The following is a 26,879-nucleotide window of genomic DNA, read 5'->3' as shown; positions in this document are numbered from 1 at the left end:
CATGCATTGTACCAAGATTTCGGAAATGAGGCGCAGGCATAACTGCCCTTATCGGCTAAAAGCTCTGTATTTCAGAATGCTGGGACTTTTTAAACTAAAGTTTGTACCCGTTATCCTGCTTCACTACAACCATTTCACACAGGGCCTATCCTTTAAGCTAATTCTCCCCTGCTATAAAGTCTATATTATGGAAATACAAGGCTTTGTGTGCCGGCAATAATTTGAATTATGTTACACAGGTAGGTAAATGTAGGACACTTGTGTGATGGTTTGCCTTGCAGATGAATTAAACCCTACCCTGGTGTGGGGACAGAAAAACAAATTACAAAAGGCGTTTCATTTAAATTCATTTATTCATTTTAAAACCAAGAGGGGCTATTTTCAAAATGTGGGCAAAAGTTTAAAAAACAAAACGAAAACAAAACAATAAAAATCAGTCTCCCACGTGTCACTTCCTTGAGTGTGCCTATGAGCTGAACAGTGGGGTCACAGCAAGTTTGTGTGCATGTGTATGTGTGTGTATACATGTACTGACAGTCTGGCCAATAGCAAAGACTTTTACTGACCCACTAGCAAGAAGTGAGCAGACACGGCGAGTGAGAAAGTACCTAAAACTTGCTGCATATCCTCCTTTGTGTGTACACACATGTGCATATGTAGGACGGTCCTAAAGATGACTGCTCTCTAAGCTGGACTGAATATTGCACTCCCCAAAGATTCAGAAAACAAAAGTGAAGATAACATGGCTCCATTAGGAAGAAAAAAAAAAAGTGCCCTGGCCCCGACCGTACTCCTGACAAGACACACTAATTATAGTGAATAAATACAGTTGACATTTAAACCCAGCCTGACCCTAAATTAAAAGTGACTTCAAGGAAGGGGGAGAACAGCACTGTATTTCCAAAGAATGCTCCGGTTCCTCTGAACAACTTAAGAGTTGTTGTTTTAATAAAACAAGGTACTATCTTGTGACTTTTTTTTTTTTTAAGCTATGCACATCATCTTTTCCAATTACAACAGTGATGTTCATCATAATCAAAAGCATCATCAGCATTCCACAACTGTAAATACTTTCACCATGGTTGAAATCATAATTTTCAAAACAATTAAAAATAAAAAGCTATCCCAAGTTTGGACAATTGGGAGATCAGAAGGGCCACATCTTGTTTATTGTAGCCTGGTACTGGTACATTGATAACCAGAAGGCCAGGCTTATCTGTGTGCTTTGACCTCTTTCATTCATACAGCTGGTGAATCCACAGAATAGCTTTCATTCATTACATCTCTGTGATCGATTAGCCATGACTCAGAGTATAAATCATCATCACAATAATTACCCACGGCATGTACTTTCTCCCCTAGGCAAAATTTCCCATTAGTTGTGTACAACTGACATGTTACTGGATGCAGCAATTGTGACCGTTGGCATCCTTGAACCGCAGCCGCATCTTAGGTCTGTATTTTTCGAGGTAAAGAAGCTGTTTGGAGTTGAAGGCTCCACGTCTCTTCCTGAAAACAAAAATGGCACACAGTGAGAGATGAACCTGAGAAAACACAAATGTTAAACGGTTCTATTCATGCATGTGGTCTACGTACTGTCGTATAAACTGCACCGCATCCTCGTACTTCATCCCACTCTCTATCAAGGCCAAGGCTACCAATACAGGTGCCCTACGAAGAAAAAGAGAAATAGAAACAAGATATTAGAGTGCTGAAAGTCAATTAGACATTAGAATTGGTCTTTCATGTTTATGGAATGTGCTCTGGTTCAACAGAAAGAGCAAGGAGAAATGAGAGAATGATTACTGTTCAAAATGCAAGTCATTATATTTAATTTCCCTAATTAATTTTACACTTTCAAGAAATGCACTCCGCAAAGCAGAGAATTAGCTCACATAATTAATAAAACAGGAAATGTGAAATTTCCATGACTTCAGTAACACATTTGACAGACCACACTGGTTAAGCAGGCTGGTTGGTGGTGTTGCTTAATATGCTGCAGTCTTATGAAGAGAATTCTGAGTGCAGTAACATTATTTAAGAAATATAATTCAACAAACAGATCACTTTGACTGGTCCAGTCTGTGTTCACAGAGCAGGCAAAATCTGCCCAATTTAAAAATCTTTTTTTGTTGGTGTTATTTGTGTAGCACTGTGAACAGCAAAAAAAATCATAAAAAACAAAATCTGATTTGTGTCACTGTGGTATCTGATACACATCAATGTGACATATCAAGGCAAGGGTAAAGGAAAAATAAAGAAAACAAGATGTTAGCAGTGAGTGAGGTAGTCCTCAAATATGTGTTTTTTGTTCAGACAACATTAGAAGCTATATCACATCCACTTAATGTTATAAAAATGCTAAAGAAACAAAGAAAATGTGGCCAAAAGACAAATGTGATGTCTCCTAAATTCACTGTGATATGTACAGTATGCTTAAGATTAGGGTGTAAACTAGAAAATATACTACTCATCACCTACTGTATGCATAGAAAAAGAAAACAAAATGCCACACATGACGTAGAAATATACTTACATATTAAACATAATACATAAATTAGGGAAAAATAAAGTGATCAATGAAGTGGTGAAATTACAAGGGGGCCGAGACAAGCACTAAGGTAATAAACAAATAAACAATTCTATCTCAAGAGCCAACATAAAATAGAGTAAGCTCTTCAGAAACAGTGAAAGGACACATTTGAAATGTTTTGTTAACAGAAAAAAAAAAAAATTACTCACCGGCCCAATCCCGCCACGCAGTGGACAGCAATGCAGCATCCTGGCTCATCTCGGAATTTAGTCTTCAGGAGGTTTAGCCAATCATCAACAATCTGGGTGGGGGGTGGAGCTCCATCATCAAAGGGCCAGTCCTGTACATACAATCATTATGAGAATACATTTACAGAAATGAACAGCAAAGTGTAACATTGTGTCTACATCCTTTTTATGAAATACTGCCAGGCCAAGTATTACAGCTAATGTATCTGATTAGTGTACACTGTCTAAACCGCAAATAAAACTCCATTCAGGGTGATCTGCAGAGTCACAAAGACAATAAGGCCCATAGGCCAACTCTGAACTGAGAAGCTTTGTTGAGGAGCATGGAGTTCTCACGAACTGTTCTTGGGCTCCTGGCCACAGAGATCTGGCCTTTTCCCAGCCAAGCTGTACAAAGAAGAGTAACAGATGAGAAAGTGCAGGAGGGATGGTTCAAGACAAAGAAATGGCAGAGAGAGCCCAAAGATTAAGAGATACTGTAAGGCTGGAAAAGATATCATCAGTAAGAAGAGACAAAGAGCGCACATGAAATCTTGTGAGCACTAAAAAACGTGACAAGTTCAGAAACCAAACCCGTGTAGCGGAGTCTGCTGGGATTGTTCCTCAGAGTAAATTTTTAACATGAATATTCAGGGGCATTCTAAAACTAAATTACACAAGGAAATTTCTAATGAAATAAACAGTAAATTTAGTTCAACAACTATGCAAATTCAGATCATGTTCAAAAATCTCAATTTGGGATCTCAGATTTGTTATACATCAACATATGTTATACATTATTATACATCAATTTCTAATAAAAAAAAGAAGTATTATCTGCTTGTTCTGGTTGCCAAGAAGGATCATCTAAACACATTGTCCATTTCTTTCTCCAATTGTATCCACTGAACAAGCTTAAAGAATCCAAAAGAATGTGAGAAAAGAAAAGACCTTGATCACTCTATTAAACTTTCTCCTCATAAAAAGTGCCACATTTCCAGTGAATCTTATTTGATATCTGTTTGTTGGGCAAGTAATAACACAAGCAGTTGGTGTGTAGGATACTCCTACACAATCTTCTCAGTTCAGCAGACAACCTACCCCCAAAAAAAGGTCTAATCAGAACAATGTGATTTATGTGAAATGCCATAATAATCATTCATAATTAATTTCACAGACAGCCCACAGGTTTAATGCATGGAAGCAGGAAAAAAAGAAGAGGGTGGAAGATGGAGAGATAACAGATAACAGAAAAATGAGACAGGGAAAAGGCAAGAAAGAAAGGAGACTGGGGAAACTCTTTGAGGTGGGAGTATCGAGTTCACTGAAATGACGCACAGGTCTAATGTCATCTGGAGGGAGTCATAAGGTTTTCTGGTAAATCCATTGTGGTGGTCTTCACTAAACTGGGATTAGCAGAAAAGTCGATTCATCACTACAGAAGGACTGACAGTGAAGAAAAAGCAGAGTAGACAAGAGAAAAAAAGAAAGAAAACAGACAGTGTGTGACAGACAGACATTGGCTGGCAGAGAGCGAGAGATTGGCTGGCAGCTCTGTGCCTCTGTAGCTGTCTGAGCTACCATGCTCCTGCTGACCCCTCTGCTCAGACTCACTGCTGGCTAAAACATGTTCCCTCTCTGTACTCAAACATACACTTGCTCTCTCTTAGTCCTCTGCACTAAATCTCTTATTACTTTCTCTCACATTCTCATTAAGTTTTTTTCTCATGTTTTTACCAACCCAATCCCTTGACATCAGGCATTACGCTCAAGTAAACAGAGAGTGTGCTGTAATAGAGGTATGCAATATTTGTCTTTTCTCTGTATAAACAAGCAAATGAGAATCTTCCTTTACGTCACCTGAAGCGCAGGAATTTTCCTAACCTGTTTAGCTTCCGTAACTGTTCTGATCTTGGGCTATTTGTTATCGTTTCCAGGAAGCAATGACTTTACTCTTTCTTTTAAACACATTCCTTTCATTTTAATTCCTAGGTAATTCTAGCAGGATCATGGCCAAAGAGCACCTTCAGGGAAAAAGGAATCATGATGGGCGGAGACAAATCTTTCTAAAATTACAGAAGGAGACAGTTCTCCTAAAGGCTAAATCATACTCCCTTTATGTATACAAAGAAATATGGTGGACAAGGGTGTGGTCTTGTTTCTACTATAAAAAAAGGTTTTCAACAGTGCAAATTGCTGTAAACTGTTAAAGTTCTATGTAAACATTGAGCTAGAGCTAGACTTTAATTCTAGTATTGCGTATTCCAATATTGCACACCAATATTGTCGTAAAAAGGATTTCAGTAACAGTGTTATGACTTTAAACAGTGTTATGACACATTTATGAGATTTAAATAAACATTATTAACATCATCCAATGAACTAAGGTTTAATACAGGGACAGTTATGTGAATTGGCAATTCCATTTTCAATACCAATATGATGTATCATCAAAATTAAGAAATACATCATAACTTAATTTGTCCATATCGTATAAATTCACAGAAAAATAAATGTAGAATATTGACCAAAGGCTCTGAATTGAAAGTTTTGTTCAAAGCTGATCATAAATGAGCCTTAAAGAAAAGTTTTTATTGCAGAATATAATTACATTATGCATGAATTAGGCCTACATTATGCACATTTTACATAACATAATAAATATTGTTTGAGTTTCCAACAACAATTTCAAAACTTAAGCAAAAACATCAGCATCATCAAAACTGTTTAAAACAAGTCTTTTCCTTTATTTAATTGGAACATGACCATAAATATTAGCAAAGCAGTATGGAAAAAAACATTTACTCTGTGGCATATTTTAATCCAACAGAAGGGCATTTTTTACTATGCATCTCATGCTACAAGCTTGCATTTAGGGGAAAAAAGGCAAACATTATATAAAAAAGTGGCAGGAGATCCTTTTAATATACAAAATATTAACATAAAAGTGAGTGTATTCAGTCAGCTAAAACTCAATGCAAAAAAGGAGAGAATGGGTTGTTTCGGTATTCTGTAAATCTGCAAGCCACAAGGGAGACATGCTAAATGCTTTTGTCATCATTGTTATTATGTCACCTGCATAAAAAATAAAAAAGCCTTAAAGAAAAAGCAAAAGAAAGCAATAGTTACCTTCTTTGAAATTGCAAGGTCCCTTAAACCCCTTCCTCTCAGTTACTGTACCATATTTAGCTTGTTTTAAATCATTCTTCCACCTGCACAGAAACTCCCTCAGGGGTATACTGCACTACAGCTGTATGTTACTTCACTGCCTGCATTCCTCACTTTGTTTACTGATATTCTTGTACAGACTTGTGCAATGGAGGAGGACATACTGACAGCAGTTTGTGAAGGTACTGAACCCTTAGCTGGTGGTTGTAAGAGTTATGAGTCAGATATGTCTTTTTTTTTTCTTCATAGCAGAACACTACCCTGCCTGTTTTATTCCACTCCTCTTTTTTAATGTAGGAGTGGGCTACAAAGCAAGTGAATATATGTGCAGAGGTCTGTGTGTGTGTGTGTGTGTGTTTGTACTGTGAAAGAAGCATTCTGCAAAAAGCTAGGACCTTAATATCTGTACTCACCAGGACTTGGATGCCCTCCCTCTCTACAGGTGCCTTGTCGTATGTGGCCTCACACACACGCACAAGTGTATTCACCTCAAACTTCTTCAGCTCCTTGAAAAAGAATCAGAGAAGCACATGTTAAAACTACTGTAAATCTTACACACATTTAGTGTGTAAAAAAAAACGATTCACAATTCAACAACAACACTAAGACAGACGCACACACACTTACCTCAGTGAACTTGTTGAGGGTAGAGTTGGTGGGGTTATGCGTGATGAGGAACCTCATGCACTCATAGGTAATTTCAACAGCGGCAGGGCGGTTCATGTTGGCGAGACGGCTTTAAAACAGTTATCAAAAAACAAAAAATAAACAAAAAATATTTGATTCCTGTTCCTTAAAAAATGCTTTGGCTCAGATTCAGCAAGGACTTCTAGCTTAAGAAAATAAATACAAAAAATTAAAAATAAAAAAGGTAGTACGGGTGAGATGGAGGGAACTGGACTACAGGAGGCAGTGAAAAATAAAAAAAAGAATGTGATCTAATCCACAATGATCAAAGGATGTATAAAAACAGGATGACAAAAATAAAATTGTAAAAAAAAAAAAAAAAAAAAAGAAAAAAAAAAAAAAAATTAAATTAAATAAAAAAAAGGGAGACTACCCTTCAGTCATCCAATGAGACAACTGTAGATTACCCCATTCAGGAGAGGTGTTTCTGACTGACTGTACAGACAGAAAGCTGCAGGGAAGGGAGGGAGGTCTCGTTTGAGCTCAGGCTGAGGACTATGCTTGATCCCAGGGGGATATGAGAGAGAATGAGAAACACACAAGGCCCAGTGTGTTTGCTGTCAGGGGGGTTTCTGGGTAGCGTAGTCCCGCAGGGGGCTGATGATTCACTTGTTCTCAAAGGAGAGGTGCTGTGCCTGGCAGAAGTCTCCGCTCACAAACGCCATAAATGTGCGGCCCAAATCTACACAGAAACACTGCCAAGAGAAAAGAAAGAAAAGGATATAAGAAGTCTCATCAATTCATAATTATTCATCTAAACAAGTCATTCAATTTCTGACAATTTTCTGATTTTTTTTTCTTAATTACTTTAAATATGCAGTATATAGGATACATTAGCTTTAGATAACTGTTATACCAATTAATTATCCTCAGGTTGCATACAGACAGAAATAAATTCACCAGAGGTTCAGCGAGGTCACATGATAATATTCACAACTGTGTTCGAACTTAACAATTTGAATTATACTGGTAAAAAAAATTAAACACTAATTAATGCATCTTAAAGTGCTTATTCTATGAATCAATAAAAGCATACAAACCATTTGAGCACCATAATTTTTAAGAGTGTAAGCTACATGAATGATCACCACATTAACTAGTAATCAGCTGGCAAGAGATATGTTTTGTATTTGTTCAACAACTGCCAGATTTCCATCCAGGTGTATATATATACTTAAACTGAAATATGCAAATATTTTAAACTGGTTCTGCACGAGAGAATAAAAGAAAAACACTTCTGAGAAATATGAAAAATACTTCTTACTGAGAAGTATTTGCTGTTATACAGCAAAGTTTTGCCTATGTTAATGCTACTTTATTTACATTTTAGGAACTCACTGTTAATGTCTAGGGAAATTTTTGTTTGCAGTCTAAGATCACATTTCAACTTCTCTGTCAGCTCATATGAAATTGCCACCTTCGGTCATGTTCAATAAAACCACCTGATAAGAACTTATGATATCAAAGTATTTAATCAACAAATATGTAACCAATGTTGCATTTCCTGGCAAAAATGTAATACCCCTGGGGCGAGTGCACACATTTTCATGTTAAGTTTTATTTGCTCTGCTCAAATACAAAAGTAAGGGGAAACCTAGCTAGTAACAGCTTGTGGTCCAACAAATGTTGACTTTTGTAACACGAACTCTGTGAAATTCATAAAGCAATGTTATTAATATTGTTCTTGTGGCATTTAAAAATGATATTTGATGCTTATCAAATTTTCGAAGTATTAACCTTTATACCAATAAACTTTCCAGCTCGATTGCATAGGTCTGACACAAGCACACCACTGCACTAAAATTTACCAAGCAGCGAAGGTGAGAGCATAACTCTAAAATACATCCTCTGTCACAATGTTAGAACAAATTACTTGGTTGGCCAGAGACTAAAAACAAAGAAGAGTGATTAAGAGAAAGAAAGGAGAAAAGACAAGCATATGTAAAAAGCATTAAAGAACTAGACAGATGGGAAGGAGGTTGAAAGTGAGCTGGCTTATAAGAGAACTGGAAATCACAAGACGGGGATTAGGGGCAGAAAGCTTTAAAAAAAAAAAAACCTGAACCAGAGGGCCCAGGCTGATACATGCACAAAGAAAGAAACTAGGGGTATGAGAAAATATCAATATATCAATACATTTTGATGTCATGTTCTGCAATATAAATTCCCCAATTGTTTGTACTGTATGTTATAATACATTATTTAGAAATTTAGAACTAAAAAAATAAAGGGATGCACAATATCAGAAATTGTGATTCAGCCAATATTTTAAACTGATACAATTCTGATGTATTTATTGAAAAGGACCAAGTGACGCTGGATGCCTTACTACAGCTGGCCAACACAACACAGGGCCGGTCACCTCCCAATGCACGACTCGCTTGACTAGTGTGATCGCACAATGAACAAATTTGTGAGTACCTTCTAGCTTATTGATACCAAAGACGAGCTGAAGAAACTGAACGTGCAGTATCTGAAGGTGCGAGACGTGTTTAGTAATTCTATCAATATAATTGGGCTTAAACCAAGTAGCCAACCAAACTGGTGATGATTTAAGCGTGCTCAGGCACGGATTGTTTAAGCGCAGTGTGAGTGCAAGCCAGCGGGGGAGTGAGGCGGAGGCAGAACCATGCTTCAGCACAATTCAACCAAACCGTGCTAAGTGGGAGTACTCTCCTAATTGCATTCATAATGCATAATACTTATGTGGAGACAACGTATGAAAAGGGTTTCTGAGTTATGCTAACCATACATAGACGACTTCAAAAAGACTGAAAGGCTTTTAAAAGACTAAAGTCAGACACCCTCTCACATCTAAAGAAAAGTCACAACAATTTTAGTTACAAAATAAGATTTTGCAAAGACTGGTGATTCTGCAGGATCACTGCAACTAGATTCTTTTTGAGATTATTTCCCATCGTGCTTCTGGTTGAGTTTAACAGGAAGAGAAGCTGTTCAACAATGGAGCAGAAACAGAAGCACCTTTTGGCCAAAGCTGCCTTTGTGTGCAGTAATTTGTTTAGAAAAAAAAAAAAAACAGCTTCATCCATGTCTAGTTCTGCAAACTAGGTCTGTCACAATAACATTTTTAGGACGATATATTGTCCCAGAAATTATTGCGATAAACGCTAATATTGTAATTTTAAAGCACCACTATAGAAAACGCTTTTTTTCCTGCTTTAGCGCTCCCAAAGGAACTTTAAGACAATGTGCCAGAGTAATAATATACTAGCATAATACTAATATTACACCATTTTAAATTATTTAGTGAAACTAATTTTTATTTTTTAAAGAACACACATTGGGCTTCCAATATAAAAATATTTTAATATCCTAAATAAATAAAACAAATAAACTACCCTGGGACTCTGTGGGTTCTGAGAAAATGGCAATAAATATTAAACAAAAAAGTAACAACATATAGATTAAAATAACATTTACATTATTAATTATTTTTTTTTAACTCTGGACATAGCACAAAAGCACTTGCAGATTATTTTTCTGATCATATATGTGTATGATATAAAACATACATTAGCTCAAAAACAAGTGTGTGTGTGTGTGTGTGTGTGTGTGTGTCTCTGCTGCATAAGCTCTGAGGCACCACACTGATCTCCTAACCGATAGATGCCGCTGTCTTTGCCTAGACAGAGTCGGCGAGAAGCACAGGGACTCGCTGAAATCTAGCTGCTGTTCATTCTAATGTAAACAAACTCACGTGAAAACTCAATGGCTATTATCGACATCGTCAAAAATGATCGCGGTTAAAATAATGATTGTACGATAAGTCCATAAAGAATTATTGCGACAGGCCTAGTTCCCGCGCTTGCCTTGCAGCTTACTGTAGCTTTCCTATCGGTTGTTGACATTGTTCACATCACTATTTGTGTGAGCCAAGTCTCAAGACTTACAATAATTTAACAGACTTTGATTGATGTAACAGAGTAGATTTTAACTGTCAGGACAAGGCACCTGAACTAACAACGTAAAAAAAAAAAAAATCCATCTTAATTTGATTTTGACTTGCAACAAAAGACAGCTAAAGCAGTGTTTCAAAGTGTAACACACTGACCCTGAACCTATTCTCACAGAGTAAGAGAAAGGCATTTAGAGAGACAGGTACTTTTATGGTATTCACTGCCCTGTCTGTAAGCAAATTAACAGAGCGATCAAGTAAAAGCTTTAGACAGCATTACCTTGACTTCCCAAGCAGCAAACAGAACTGCAGCTGCTTAAAAAAAAACATTCAAGCAGCTTGCATCCTCTGGTTCTGGTGTGAAGTCATGCAAATCTCACTGCCACATTTGCAAGCCATTCCTATAATTGCTACCACAAAGCTTGACATTGTTGCCAAAGCGGAGACGACAGAGCACTTTTATACTGTAGTTACCATCTGGCCTTCCAAAAGCTTAGATACCTGCGCAATGCTGTCTATGTGCAGCCTGAGAGTGTATGAAAGTGTGCAACACAGGTCCAGTCCAGTCCAGTATTACTTTACAGGGACTAGACAAGCTGTGTATGTGCACGTGCACATCTGTGGGTGGAATTTAATGAAGATGAATGCATTTATTAGAAGAGGTGCCCACAAAGTTAGATATACAGTTTATCTAAACTTCAATACATTTTTACTTTTGTCCAACTGTACAACTTTAATTTCTGTAGAACAGTCTCTAAAGTTTACCTAAAAAGATGCAGTGAGAGAAAAGGAAAAACAAGCAAGAATAAGTAGTTCTGCAGATGTAAATGCCATGTTTATAAAAGGTCAATGCATAAATAGCCAAACTGGTTTACGCTGGCAATGGTTTATTAACCAGATAAATTAATCAGGTTATCTGGTTAATAAAGATTTATTTGATAGATTTATGACTGCCATAACGTCTGTCACAATATATTGCTCAAGTATCACCTTATCTTGAAACTGTTTGAGGTTATGCTAGCTTGCTTCAGGTATCTACAACTTCACATCCTGTCTTATATTCACCTGCCTGTAGTTCTTATAGTTTGCCTATCAGGCACTGAAGCAGGGGTGTTTGTACCTTTAACTGATTTCACTGGAGCCTGGGGATTCATTTTATTAAATAAAGACATATTTCTACATACAGTGTTCATGTACTAACAGACGCAAGTGCCTGTACAGATTTATAATATAATAATTCACTCAGTTCCTCTAGCAGCCACACACACCAGCTGCATCCAGTGTGAACATGCAGACAACAAAAAAGGAACTTTTCTCAGAAATGACAGTTTCATGTTGTCTCTCCGTTCTGTGAAATAAGTAGGGTTGCAACGGTATGAGATTTTCACGGTATGATAACCGTCTCAGAAAATACCGCGGTATCACGGTTATCACGGTATCACAGTTTGTTACATATATTATTAAACTGACCCTTAAAGAAATTACAACAAAGGTTTTTTGTTCAATTAACTATTTATTGTAGAAACCTGGAACAACTATATACATTCATTCATTCATTTATTATTAATGACCACACAACAAGTTGGTGGAATTTACTTACGGTACAGCATAACATAACATGCTCACATCTCTGTCTGTATCAAAACAACAAACAACACATAACAGTGAATAGACAAATACATACATAAACAGTTAAACCTGGTTTAGTAAACGTACAGCGGTTGGGAAAAAAATATTTTTAAATCTGACGGATTTGGTTGACAATCTGTAGATAATGTAGATAATGTAGATAATGTCTCCTTAAAAAAAAAAAAACTGTACACCATTAGGTGAAGGAAACCAGGTTTTTCCACTACTCTTAAGGTCATTAAGGGTGTATATAATTATATATATATATATACACACACACACGTGTCACACATTACATGTCCTCTAAGAAGTAAAGATCCCGTGTTTAAACTATTCAGTACAATTATTTAAGTTTAAACTATTTAATATCTGATAAACTGAGCCTGGGTCAGTGTCTGATCAACAACTGTTGTAAACGTCCGTTTTACTGCCAAGTTGGTATATAACCAGATAGAGGGGATTTATTTCTGAGTCTGGTTTTAACACATGAAAAACAGGCACGTCAGAATTTGAAAATTAACGCATGTAAATGAATGGCGTCTTTCACATCCAGTCCGGCGAGCACCTTTACACGGACACGTGAATCCGTCGTAGCACGCACTTCACGCCTGTACCTGCGTGCCCAAATTTCGGATAACTCAGCGCTTTTGCGGGCGCTTACCGCATGGGTTGTGCACGACTACAAAGAGATTTTATTTATGTTCAGATTAAAATTATAAACTAAACACATACTTTGCGCTGCACGGTGGGGTGGTGTTCTTGGAGATGGGAGAACAGGTTTGACGTATGTCCACCTTTAGCTGTGACTTTACACATTGATTATAAATCGGATAACCATCCTCGGGTGCGTTCGGCGAGTCTCTGAAATAGTCCCACACTGCTGATTTTAGTTTAGCCCTTTTTTAGGAGGACGGAGATTTGTTTAGTCTGATGCACTTTCTGCCGTTCTCACCGCTGTGTGCTGAGGAGCTGAAGTGGAGCAGAGTTGCGCATGCGCGGGTGAGTTTCTCCGCTGGCTTGCGTTTTACCGGTAATAAGCAAACACACACGGTATGATAACCGTGCATTTTAATACCACGGTATACCGTGAAACCGGTTACCGCTGCAACCCTAGAAATAAGGCATCAAGTTAACTGGTGGAGGGTACATTAGGTACACAATGCTGCTGGTTTCCTTTGTGTGTTTCTTACTCTTTGGAGTGTCCTATACATATTTCTGTTTCTTTTCACACACAGACACACTTAAATGTTTGTTGTAAAAAAATGATTTAAGATAAATAACACATTTGGTCCAGGCTGATTAAAAAAAAATAAGTATCAGCTCTTGTAAGCTTGATCTTGTTCTGATCTTTTGATTTTGCTGATTTTACAAAACACCTTGATCAGGACAGCCATAGCAAAATGATAAAAACCATAGCTATATGATAAGAATGTTAAGAAATTAACATAAATAGGTGCTAGGTCTTTTTAAAATGTTTATTATGAGTTTACTGTATGGTTTAAAGAAACCTGAGGCCTTCTTCCCCAATGCCTTGTCCCAGTTCTCCTGAGTGCTCTTTAGCTTTGATGAAACATAGGGGATTATGGGGCCGTTGAATGGCTAATATGCCCACTGTGGAGAGCTAATCCCCCACAGATCCCTTCGATTTAAGCTACAAATCCTGCCAAGGGAGTGAAGCTGTGCTGCACTGTTTCTTCATGTAACGAAACACATCCAACAGAGAGAGACACTGCAGATATGGGCCAGGAGTCAGCCGGAGGACTTGGAGCATGTAAGGACACGGGACTAGGGCTTTGCCTGTTAGCAGCTGATTAGGGGAACACTTGGAGGCAGAAAGACAATAAGAATTGTAGTTTTCTACTAAACAACAACAACTCTCAAAGTAACTTTTTCCATTAAGCTGGCTGTGTCCTCAGTACAACCAGGCATGCTGAAACAGCAATATGTGGGACTGGTTCCGTGTGTTCTGCTTTGGTGTCTGGGCAAATGACCCAGAGCTCGTATACTATCTGAGTCAGCTGCATGGTTACCCTTCTTCCCATGACAGGGCTGCAGCTGTAGAGGGAAGCCTCTGAGGCAGGCGGCTCTATCGCTTGCTGGCTAAGCATAGGGTGAGAGAGAGATTAGCGGCCTTGGGCTGGGGGACAAGGAGAACACAACGCACAAGAGAGATAAGACCCCTGCCAGCTCACATAACCATGCTCTCCTGTTGAGACTAAAACAGACAGTCAGACAGACCTTTAGAGCATGACTACAATTTGTCCACTGTAGCAATTTTGAGTGTCTTCTCTCAAGTATAAATAGTGAGTAATAGGTGAGTAATAGCGTAGGTGTCAGTGTAGGACACTCTTTACGCTATACATAGTATAGAGTACACATACCACAGCTAGAGGGAAAACAACACTCACTCACGGACGATTCAGAGAAAACCCTCCTGGCCGCTATGACAAATGTTGTCCCAACCTAACACACAAAAAACTGTTTTCGTTTTAGGCCAAGGTGACAGTGTTCCCCTTGAAAGTGTGCTGCCATTGATCGCTGATTCATCAAAGCTTGAGAGAAGAACAAAACAAAGATAATTTTTGGGCAAATAATGCCCACTAGGCAAATGGATACTGGAAACTTCTCTTTAGTCTTTGTAAAAGTATAAACACACTCACGGTGACAATAGAACATCTGAACGGATATACGTGTTACAAACCTTTCCTTCCTTTTCTCCACAGAGAGAGCAAAGTACACCAATATGCACTGAAGGAGCTGGAGAACAGCATGTAAAACAATTCCATCCACATTTGTAAAACATTTAGCTGGGATTGCACTTAAATATGATATTTATAGTTATGCATAACACAATTAGAGTTGGGCAAACACTTGTTTCGGCAGATTATGTATCCCTCACTCACTTAATAATCAAATAACCTAAAAATCTATGGTACATTATTAATCTCAACTAGTGCTGGACGATATGGGCAAAATTTTCATTTCATTTCAATATCAGAATATTGTCCTTAATTTTAATCGATACGATATAATTTCGATATCGATATAAATACTTTGAAGGCCTCAGAAAAACTGCTAAGAATCCCTGCAATGGAAATCTGTACACTACTGTCTGAAATTTTAATTGAAGTCTTTAAAGCCTTCTCTCACAAAAACTATATAATACTTTAGAAATAAAAATGGCCAGAATTAATAAATGGTTACTTTTATTTGCATGTAGCAAAATAAAAATGACATCTGTCAAACACAAACCTATAACCTATATACATATTACCAATATAAATAACTTTACATTACAACAGAGGCAGAGCTTCTTATTCTTTTGTAAACATATTTAACAGATCAAAACAAAAGTGCTTCAACCAGGATAAAGAATGCAAGAAGCCTTAATATACATAAAAGGAACATAATATCCCCGTCAAATAAGCAAACCTATAGGCTTTATCAACTATAAATAAGTTAGATTCAACATAAACTACAAAATCGCTTCAGCCAGAATAAGGAAAATATTGTATGTAGTAAAATTGCTTGAGGTGGTGGAACAGATTAGATGCATTACCGCTGCTAGGCGGCTCCACTCTCCGGAACAATTTGGAGCAAGCTGAAGTCTGACGTTTATCAGACCTTTGAAAGCCAAACAACTGAATCAGACCTGCCTACCTGCTATCTCTTCTGTTTAATCACTTGTGGAAGCGTCAGGTGTGCTCATTCTGCTTCTAAAATGTCCCAAGATGAACCGGAGCGAAGCCGAGCTTCATCACGGGAGATCTTAGGTGCGGAGCGGAGCGCCGCCGAGATCCGCTCACTCAGTAAGGGTCGGTTTTGGTTCATCCCGCCACATTTTAGGTGCGGACCGGAGTGCAGCCGAGCTTAGCCTAGCCTATCTGGCTACGTGCCTGTATGATTATGTCATCACGCACTGACGTAGCCCGGCTACGGAGGCTGATTGTGTTCAGCTCTGCAGTGAACTGATGCCGCTAAGAAACGCCTGTCTGTGACAGATTCTGTAAATCATACCGATATGCCACAAAAATGATATCACCGTTACTGAAACATTTCTTATCGCAATAAATACCGATATTGAAATATAGTCCAGGTCTAATCTCAACACGCATTATAACCACCCTACCTCATCTCAAAAATATTGGTTGGAGCACCACTATTCCAGAGAACACAGTTCCATCAGTCCAGAGCTCAATGCTGAGAAGGTTACGGCCCTCCAGGGCATTAGGGATGGTTCCAAGTGGTTCATCTGCTCATCTGCTCCAGAGTCTGCTGCTCAATTAGCAGTACTCCTCTCCTCTACCTCATATTGTTGATACGAAAAAGTGTTCAGAAAGTGTACTGTTATTATGGTCAAAAACAGACATACTGTACTTATGGAAAAACGAACCTACGAGTTGTACCAGAACTCTTGAAAGAATTTGGTCTCCTCTACAACTGCATCTGTCTCTCAATGTTTACCTCTATATTCTTTTATGTTATTTCCTTTCTGTGTTTAGACTTGACACCAGAATAAATTATGCTCTTATAGTTTTTGCATTAAAAGAAACACACTTTATTTTATTGTCTGTATTATAAGTTAAAAAAATGCAAATATGCTTAAATGTGAATAAGCTGGTCTATGCATAATTATTTCTTGCTAGTTCCTGCATCTTAGTTTCCTTGTCACATGCACTCTACTAAACTTCAACTCTGCTCTAAATATACTTTAACTTATTCAGGTTATGCATTTTACTGTAGTTAGGTTAACATCTACTAGAATGATATTCAATATATTTTATTCATTTAATAATTTAATTTATCACATCTGTTGACCCTCTAAAGTGTAGGGCCCTTTATAGCTCAGCACCCTGGCGAAGAACAGGGACTTTGAGTATTAAAAGCTGATGGCACATACAACAAATTTTCCTCTTACACAATACAAGTGAGTGAGTGTTCACTAATTAACTATCAAGAGCTCAGTAAAGTATTCAGGGTGTCAAAGTAGACAATTTATCACTTTACAGTTATGGCATCATGCCAATTAACCATAACCTATCTTGACAAAAAAAATGAACCACATTAAATCAGCCTTTGAAAATTTATTTTGTCTGAATTACCCAAAATACCTTAATGTAAATTAAATAAAAAGCACAGTATCACATTTTATACTAGAGCTGGGGGATTTCGATGCAATATAATTACAAAGTATAAACAGTATAAAAGTAATGTACTTAATCATGCACTGACAGAGTTGGGTGACATGGTACAAATATGTTATCACATATTTTAAGACATTTTCTCGAGCACAGTATTTATAGCAATGTTTTGACATGCTATTTAAATACTCTCTTACACATCGTACAGTGACTTCTTCAAATAATGCTGCACATCATGCAATTTAGGAGAATTCTTGACAGTGGGCAAGTGTTCTGATGATATGCTACCCATTATGCTCAATAAAGCATATTGTTGATACGAAAAAGTGTTCAGAAAGTGTACTGTTATTATGGTCAAAAACAGACATACTGTACTTATGGAAAAACGAACCTACGAGTTGTACCAGAACTCTTGAAAGAATTTGGTCTCCTCTACAACTGCATCTGTCTCTCAATGTTTACCTTTATATTCTTTTATGTTATTTCCTTTCTGTGTTTAGACTTGACACCAGAATAAATTATGCTCTTATAGTTTTTGCATTAAAAGAAACACACTTTATTTTATTGTCTGTATTATACCATTACCCGGACTCTGTATACTTTTGTATATTTAAATTGTTTTATACTGTTTCTAAAAATACAAAACCCAGTAAAAAGATAATTACGAAAAAAAGTGGCAGGCTTTTTGTCATAGTTCTATCTAGTGACACGAATTTCACACTAGTCCTTGAACAGTGTACTGACACCAAGACAGGATGTCACAATGGTACTGAATCTTAAAATTAAAGGTGCCGGTACTAATACCATACACCGCCAACTCAAAATTGCATCAATACTCCATTCAGATAGAGAAGGTACCGTTCCAGAGGTTAAAGTCCAACGCCAGCGCAATGAAAGAGAGCCGCCAACAGTGACAAAACACGGGCAGGAAGTTTTACTTCTACCAAAGGGCACTCTCACATACACAACGACATATCCAAGGGCAGGTAATAAGCAATTTATCCATAACCTGAAATAATCATCAAGCTGCTTTAGCAAACATTTGGGGTCAGGTGTTGAGCATGAGTGAGAGGACAAGTTGGAACAAGTCGGGAAACCACACACGCTGCGCTTACTCTCAGGAGAACAGCAACCACTTTGGGAACAAGGTGTCTTCATCTGATACTGACAGTGACAGTGAATCACTCTGTGGGTTCTGCTTCCCACCCACATTCCTGGAGAAAACAGACTACAGGCATCCTGACACTACTGCAAAATTTTCATCTAGCAGGCCACAAATGTGCTAAAAAATGTGAATATATCCAAAAACGCATTTTTTACATTACCTAGCTTTGCCCTCATTTACAGTGGTATCATCTAAAGAGTACCAGATAAAATTGGACACCAGATACTGTTTAGCATGAAGGCAGAGATAACAGAGGACTATTTACGTAAGCAACAATCAGCACAGGCTAATGCATACCTGTGTTTATACCACATCGCTAAGTGCTGACTCTAGTGCCAATCGAATACTGTCAGGTCATGTTTATACATGCTGAACTAACACAGAAGGTTAAAGAAACCTGACTATGGGCAGAGGACCTTTGCTTTGTTTGCCAACAAGAACAGGAGCACTTGACAGTTTGAATTCTGGGAATTCATAAACAGTGGAAGGATGGTGCCATTCTAAGAAAAGACTTCCTTAACAGCCCATACACAGGAACCACTTCAAAGGAGTATGACAGTGGTGTGCTGCCCATTATTCAGCATGTGCTATGCAAAGTCATTAGCATTACGTATAATACATCATCTTCAACCCTGACTGTGAGGTCCCTTCAAAAAAAGAGAGAGAACGAGAAGGAGGTAGTCAAACTACATTGATAGTAAAACTAACTTAGACTATGGCATTCTGTGTTTAATTCAGGGTGGAAATGTAATTGCACAGAATATACTATGGGTCTATAAATACACCTGAAGACATGTGTCTAACACCACACACATTCCAGTGGCCTGTCTGTCTGCATTCCTCAAGAGCCTCCTAACCAAGGATACTGAGGGCCTTAGCACTTCATGACCAACACGATAATTTTTTCCCCCATTTTTATGATGTCATTACAGATGGATATCAGTTATAGTGAATTGAGAGCTTGGTAATTCTGTGAATGTCAACACACACGTCCTCTGTATGCAGCAAAGTTCACTTATCACGCACTGAGCCAACTACTGAGCAAGACATGATAAACCACGCTGACATCAGAAACACAAAGGATCACGTCTGCCAAGTTGCTTTCTAAAACAAAACACTCAAGTAGATGCCAACAGTAAAACCATAATAAGATATTTTAAATTAATAACAGTAACACTGGAACTCATTTTAAAAAAATGTAAAAAAAAAAAAAAAAAACAACAACCCTAACTTAAAAAACAAAACAACTGTCTATTAGAGCTACTTAGGGCCAGGCACTTAGGGCCAGGTTGTTTTTGGGCACCCCTTCTTGCAAGTACATTAAACTCATAGCTGACACAATCAGACCAGCAAAAAAACTGATAATTAGGACCACTTTAACTGATGGGGGAATTGATGTTTGCTTTCAGTGTCCAGTTGTCATTTTTCATCTGTGTTTTTTCACTATACTGGACCCTTCTGTTAACACCTAAACATGTGTGACTGCATCCAGATAAGATTTTAACCAGACACACTTGGTAGTTAAATGTGTCTTGAGTACTGTCTGTGATACTAAAGTCATATCTCTATGTGAAATGAAATATGCAAATTTGCATTCTGCATGGAGATGGAGACTGCATTTACACTGCCATAACATGGCTCAAATGCATAAATGATAACCACCTGAACTGGCTAGTGTTTTGAGACTTGTATGTTTTAAAAGCATATTGCATTTTTATGTGACTTGACCATATTCAGATATAATTCTAAGACTCAAGATACATTAAGTAACACATGTAAGCAGGGTCCCAGGGACCAGTGACTATGATAACTTTCACATTCAGCTTATTGGTACTTTTCTAAAAATTGGACTACATATGCCAGACTGATTTATTCTTCCAAAGCTATTTCCTACTGGTTGTAAAATCTTATTAGCATTCAGGTCTGTATGTGCTTTGGAAAATGGATAAACAATATGGGGAAAAAGACTGAGACAGACATACTTCATTTGATTCAGATCTTCTATTCAGTCCCACTGCCACAGGTATATAGGTTAAAGCATTTAGCCATGCACTCAGTTTGATATGATCATTTTCTCTATGGTTTTCTGGGAAGATGAAGCTTCACATCAATATTTTTAAAAAAGTTTCTATATTTTTTACACCAAAGGAAATACAGTAGACAGCGAAAGCAGTTCTGACAATCAAATGGCAATTACAAAGTTATTAAGCAATATCAAAAAATATCATTTATTTTACAGAATGGAGCACAATCATATGGCAAGCAATCAAGCCCATAAAACTTGATCACAGCAATTTCATACCATCCAGAAGCAAAAGCCACAGAGGATACTAGGGGTGGGCAATATGGATCTAAAATAATATCACAATATTTCAGGGTGTTTTTGCGATAACGAAAACAGATATAGGAAAACAAAAATAATTCATTCATTTCAGGAATATAGTATAATAGTATAACAGTATAATTATAATGTGGCAAAATAAATAATAGCATAAAATAATATAATGCAGCAAAAGATATTGCAGAATATTTAGTGCATGCATATAAACTACAAACTAAAACAATTATACGATAAATACAATTAAAGCGCACAGTAAATAATAGACCACTTTTAAGACAGAGCATCCCTATTATCACGACATGGATGTTTTATATCATGATATTTCTGTGTCACGATATATTGTATATGTCACAATATTGCCCACCCCTAGAGGATACATATACAGATTTTTAAAGACAGACACATGATAAATAAATATGAACCAACTGGGACTAAAAAAGTAATGGGACAAAATAATAAAAAAAAAAACTATATTTTATAAACTATAACGTAATGGATATAATATGAATACGACTAAATTAAAAAATAAACATTGCGGTAATAATTTAAAGCAGCAATAATAAACAGATAGCTACAGGTGCTGACTGCTGATTTGACTATTACTTTCTCTAGATAAAACTTCAAGAAATTACCTGAATTCTTTGCATAATATATAAGAGCAGAAAGACTATATAGGCTTAATAATAAAAAAAAAAAAACTACAAATGCACACTAGTATACCAGCACAAAACATTCAACGAAAAAGCTCAGCTATGGTGGCAATGCAAACCGTATTTGTACGCAAGCAGACGATTTGCAAATGCCACAAAGTTTGCCACTTCCTGTAAAGACGAAGCTGCCACTTACATGAACAACTTTAACAAGCACACACGGTGTCAAATTCAGCTTGTTTAAAAAAGCAGTACAGTAATATCAGACCAATTCTGAAAGGCTGATATACATCCTTTCACCACATCCTAAATAAAGAATACAGAATAGATGTGTACTTCAGAGCTAAATAGTCCTGAGAATACTTTTGTAAAGTCTGCAGAAATGCGGCAGTAAAAAGGAAGTCAATGTGTTAAGTTGCATATTAAAATGGGATTTGTAGGTTCATGATTTTCCGTTGTGGTGATGAAAATACTGATATTGCTGACCAAACTGGAAAATATAACAAGGGGAAAGTTTAAGTTTGGTATAAATTAGAACTACAGTAATAAAATCACCCTACGTTAAGACAAACCTCATTTGTCTTTATGGTCTACTGCTGTGTTTATAATGTGAAAGTAAACCATAAACTGGATTATACATGTCATTCATTGGACCAGGGGCAGTAGACCACAGTTGTAAAACATACTGAAAGATGAGTGCAGAATGCTTCTGTTAGGAGTCCATGAGATCCCGTCTGTGTACAACAAAACTCAAACCCAAGCAATACTCAACAAGAAACATAAGTATGTGGTTAAAACTTTTAAAAGTGTTACCCAGTTAATCATGCCACAGGTATTCTTCCAGTAATCCCAGGGAAAGAAATGCCTTTGCCAGTTGCGTACTGCTTTGAGTACAGTAAGGCCATCACACTACTTTATCCTCCAGAAGGTATTTTGCTATGAAACACTTTTGATTAGTCTTTCTAGTCTTCTTTGATTAGTCTTCCACCATTCCAGTTGACATCAGGTGATTAAATTACAAACTACAGTTTTATGTCTTTCTACTGATATGTGCTGGGAAGCTGCCTAGAGGAGCCCATGACTGCTGACTGAAGTTGAAAGAATCAGAGAATTTGTAAAGCTGATATCACAGTTTCTTTTTCAAGAGTACAGAATGCAATGTTTTTATTAATAATGTAAAACCATAATCAGATATTTTAAATTAATAACAGTAACACTGGAACTCATTTAAAAAAAAAAAAAAAAAAAACAACAACAACAACAACCCTAACTTAAAAAACAAAACAACTGTCTATTAGAGCTACTTAGGGCCAGGCACTTAGGGCCAGGTTGTTTTTGGGCACCCCTTCTTGCAAGTACATTCAACTCATAGCTGACACAATCAGACCAGCAAAAAAACTGATAATTAGGACCACTTTAACTGATGGGGGAATTGATGTTTTCTTTCAGTGTCCAGTTGTGTCATTTTCCATCTGTGTTTTTTCACTATACTGGACCCTTCTGTTAACACCTAAACATGTGTGACTGCATCCAGATAAGAGTTTAACCAGACACACTTGGTAGTCAAATGTGTCTTGAGTACTGTCTGTGATACTAAAGTCATATCTCTATGTGAAATGAAATATGCAAATTTGCATTCTGCATGGAGATGGAGACTGCATTTACACTGCCATAACATGGCTCAAATGCATAAATGATAACCACCTGAACTGGCTAGTGTTTTGAGACTTGTATGTTTTAAAAGCATATTGCATTTTTATGTGACTTGACCATATTCAGATATAATTCTAAGACTCAAGATACATTAAGTAACAAATGTAAGCAGGGTCCCAGGGACCAGTGACTATGATAACTTTCTCTATGAAAATCTCTATGATTTTTCGTTGTGGTGATGAAAATACTGATATTGCTGACCAAACTGGAAAATATAACAAGAGGAAAGTTTAAGTTTGGTATAAATTAGAACTACAGTAATAAAATCACCCTACGTTAAGACAAACCTCATTTGTCTTTTTGGTCTTTATTAATAATGTTGATCGTGATAAAGCAATCTGCGTATACAAAATCAAATATATCAGATATATATCAAATATATAACCTGTCTCTGGTAGATACATTATGGAATTTTTTTAGATTGTGAATTTTTCTTTAAAAAATTTTCTCTTTAAAAAAAACAAAATTGATGGTATAGCCCTGAATTGCATGTTTGTTGTTCTTTCACATGCTAGTTCAACATGTTTTTGGTAGTGAACATCATGTGGAAGCCTGCTATGGTCCATGACCTCATCACACCGGTATGCGCTCAAGCTAAGCCCAGTGAGTCATTACTTAATTTAATTAAAGGCTACTTATTTAATGTATTGACTCAAGTGAGAAATTTTGCCTTGTTTCACAAAGACTTTTCACCTATTCTTCTTACATGCCAAATTCTTTTTAAAATGCACAGCATTTCTGTGCCCTGTTAAATGCCAAGTTGATGATTTATGAAGGCTTATGCTTTTAAACTTTAGGCAAGTTTACAAATTAGTTTTCTTACTTCTAGAAACAGGGTCTGTCCAAGTTTAACCACAAAAGACACTGTACAGCTTCCTCTTTGTGACAAATTAACACTATATGTTCCACAGATTTAATCTAGCAATAAATTAATAGTGAACCTCAGCGCACATGGGTTGAGAGAGTGTTGCCAGGTTAACATTTCTAGCCTCTTACTAAATACAATCAGGTGAGCAAAAACCCCAAAGACAAGAGTAAATGTTTAAGTAGATTTTGCTGTTCCACAGTGTTATGTTTTGTTGTTTTCTTTCCAGTTATACTGTATTTCCAGTTGCACCACCAAAGCAAAATGTAAATACACCCCGAACGACTGGTCAGGCTGAAGAAAAAGAAAAGAAAAAAAAGAGGTAACAAAAACCCATAGAAGCCAAACACCAGACTACAAGAAACAGAAGAAATGGAAACTTTAAAGAACATATCAGGAAAAAGACAGAGCCCAGTACTTTTCACATACACGTGTTTTGTATTGCTTTAGTTCCTGCCTGGATAAAACATATCTTTAGCTACCCAAAAACAGTGTCCAGCAAGACACCTACATAGAATACACCTACATAGGCCACCTGGCATTTGGGCCTGGGATATTCATTTGCCAATTTCACAACCCCGTCCCAATGACTCAAACCACACAAAACACAGTGCAATGTGCCCACAAATAAGTAGGTTAACAAAACACTTTCTGTTAATACCAGGACAATGCATTATGCAAAGGCCCAGTACTATCAAGGCAGAAAAATCATATTTAGATACTTTTGCTTTTGCGGATATTTCTTGCCACTGATATAATGATAATATAATAGTGTAATAATACATTTACAAATAACTTTTTAAGGAGCAATGCAATTATAATCATTCTGATTAACCAAACAGTGGAAGGCTAACCTTTATTATCTGTATGGAGAACTTTTAAGTTCGCTGGTGTTCAACTGTACCTAGCTGGTCTAGTATCCTTAGCCAAAACCTATCAAACCTAATCACATTTTACCTTTATAACCCCGTTATAAATAACATAGCTGTTAGATGTGTTGTATTCAAGGCCTTATCTTGTGCTTCAGCTCTTCATTAATAGCAATAAGCCCTTGTTCATGCCCGGGCATGTCTGTCCTCAACACTTGTTCGCAATTTGTGTTCCCGAGGATGAAAGAAGACCGAGGGAAATTGGGCGCTGTTCGGGTGTTCCCGCATAGCTAACTATTGAGTTAAGCCAAAAAGAAGAGAGGAGACGGAGGAAGAACATCGTGATGTTTGTTTCTCTACACACCTTATCTTAGCTAGCTTCGTTTCTCTAGGTAGCCTGCTGTTTGGACGACTAGTGAATTCTTCTAATTTCAGAAACATTGACAGTTTTCCTAGCAAATCAGTTAACTTAACAGGCAGCCAGAGTTAGGTTCACTCAAGCTAATTTAACTAACGTTACTTAAGCTAGTTAGTTAGTATGTCTGCGAACAACAGGGTGAGGACACAAGCCATCTGATTCAGTAAGCCAAGTTAGCTGAAGCTAGCTATTTAGCAAGCACTAGCCAGCGCTAGCTGGAAATAACGTTATTAACCGGCTGCTGCGATGTCACAGTCGTTCACACGGACTTACTAGATGTTTTAACCTCGAAAACGTGATCGAGAACTGGAAAATACTCCAATTTAATCCGTACACACAAGTATACAAGCCAGTATCTCCAGCTATTTTCTAGCCAACACCAGAACGCATGGTTAGGTCGCTATAAGCTAGCTAAAAAGCAACGTTGGTCAATCCAGGTCCAGAAACTCAAAATCCACCCATGTGTCTGTCACAATAACCTATTTTTGATTATATTTAATAACTGTAATATTAAGACATTTCATGCCACTGGCAAAGTTACTGATAACATAATAGCTAGCTACTATAGCTACTATAGTTATAAATGTACACATTACAATTAACTATCTGGCTATGATCCACTATCTCACTCAGACACTAGAATTGGAATAGAATCAATTTTAAATCATCATAAATAAAAAAAAACATCAACTAAATTAAATAAAACACTATTTGTAAAGAAAGTGGATATACTGTCACATTCCAGCATATATCAAGGTTTAGAAAGTAAAAATCCATTCCGTGATTTTGCTCCAACTGCCTTGCGAACCGCTAGGCAGCAGCAACACAAAAGCCGTACAGGCAGTTAGAGCAAAATACCGGGGGTGGATTTTCGTTTCCTGGATCTGGATTGATGACACCTCTCCTAAACATTAGCTAGGTAACCACCTAAACTAGCCAGATTAAATGCTGTGACTAAACGGCAAAGAGAGACATTAATAAACGAGTTCAGCATGAAAACACCACACTGTCATCTTATTTATAACAAACTACAGTCATTATTTACTCAAAAAACAGGTTAAATGGACCGTCAGCTAACTTAGATTAATATCTGCCGCTTCCAAAACGTGTCGTGCTCGCGCAAATGGCTGCCACATTTCAGCATTAGCAAGCTATGTTAGCTAGTGTGCTAAGCTATCTTAGCTAACCTAGCAAGCAAGCTAGCAAGCTGACCCGCCTGGCTTTCTTCAGGCACTTTAGCTGTCCGGCTATAATAGACAACACTAACTGTTAATACGAGCTGGCTAACCTAGGCTAGCTCTTAGCTAACGCTAGCTAACTTAGCCACTAGCCACAAAGGCTCCTGAACAACAGTTTGCCTTTATCAAAGAAAAAAACATTAACAGCCTTTAAACACTTTTCAAACATATTATCCTGTGAGTAATGAGTCACAGCTACTTACAAAAAACAGGCTGAACATTGAAATCCCGTGAGAATCGCCGGAGAAAGTGGATCGGAGTCGGTAACCGCTCTGCAGGCTCTCCTTCCTCTTCACACTTCACACTGAAAAGTGAGTTT

The 26,879-nt window shown here is 37.3% G+C and overlaps 1 protein-coding gene across 2 annotated transcripts; it reads right to left on the bottom strand.

Annotated features, from left to right (window-relative positions):
• Positions 1–334: 334 nt before the first annotated feature.
• ptp4a2b (protein tyrosine phosphatase 4A2b) lies at positions 335–26,879 on the bottom strand. 2 transcript variants are annotated; one of them, XM_022683204.2, is made up of 7 exons: positions 26,764–26,879; positions 6,989–7,310; positions 6,556–6,664; positions 6,342–6,434; positions 2,743–2,873; positions 1,597–1,671; positions 335–1,509 (listed from the first exon to the last, which is right to left on the bottom strand). In XM_022683204.2, the coding sequence occupies exons 2-7, from the start codon at positions 6,997–6,999 to the stop codon at positions 1,398–1,400; spliced, it is 531 nt and encodes a 176-aa protein (XP_022538925.1). In that variant the 5' UTR covers positions 7,000–7,310; positions 26,764–26,879; the 3' UTR covers positions 335–1,397. The 2 variants fall into 2 exon arrangements, with proteins under 2 accessions (XP_022538925.1, XP_007258870.1); XM_007258808.4 differs by having other exon boundaries at positions 7,023–7,310.

Source organism: Astyanax mexicanus, chromosome 3 (genome assembly GCF_023375975.1).
Source record: "Astyanax mexicanus isolate ESR-SI-001 chromosome 3, AstMex3_surface, whole genome shotgun sequence".
Taxonomy (NCBI): domain Eukaryota; kingdom Metazoa; phylum Chordata; class Actinopteri; order Characiformes; family Acestrorhamphidae; genus Astyanax; species Astyanax mexicanus.
This window is presented reverse-complemented; position numbering and strand designations above follow the sequence as displayed.

Bases quoted from the DNA above. Each gene is read 5' to 3' on its own strand.
- ptp4a2b (XM_022683204.2), bottom strand. The intron at 1,672-2,742 runs GTGAGTAATTTT...TTTTCTTCGTAG, and splicing joins TGCGTGGCGGGATTGGGCCG to GGCACCTGTATTGGTAGCCT. The intron at 1,510-1,596 runs GTACGTAGACCA...TTTTGTTTTCAG, and splicing joins GCGGTGCAGTTTATACGACA to GAAGAGACGTGGAGCCTTCA.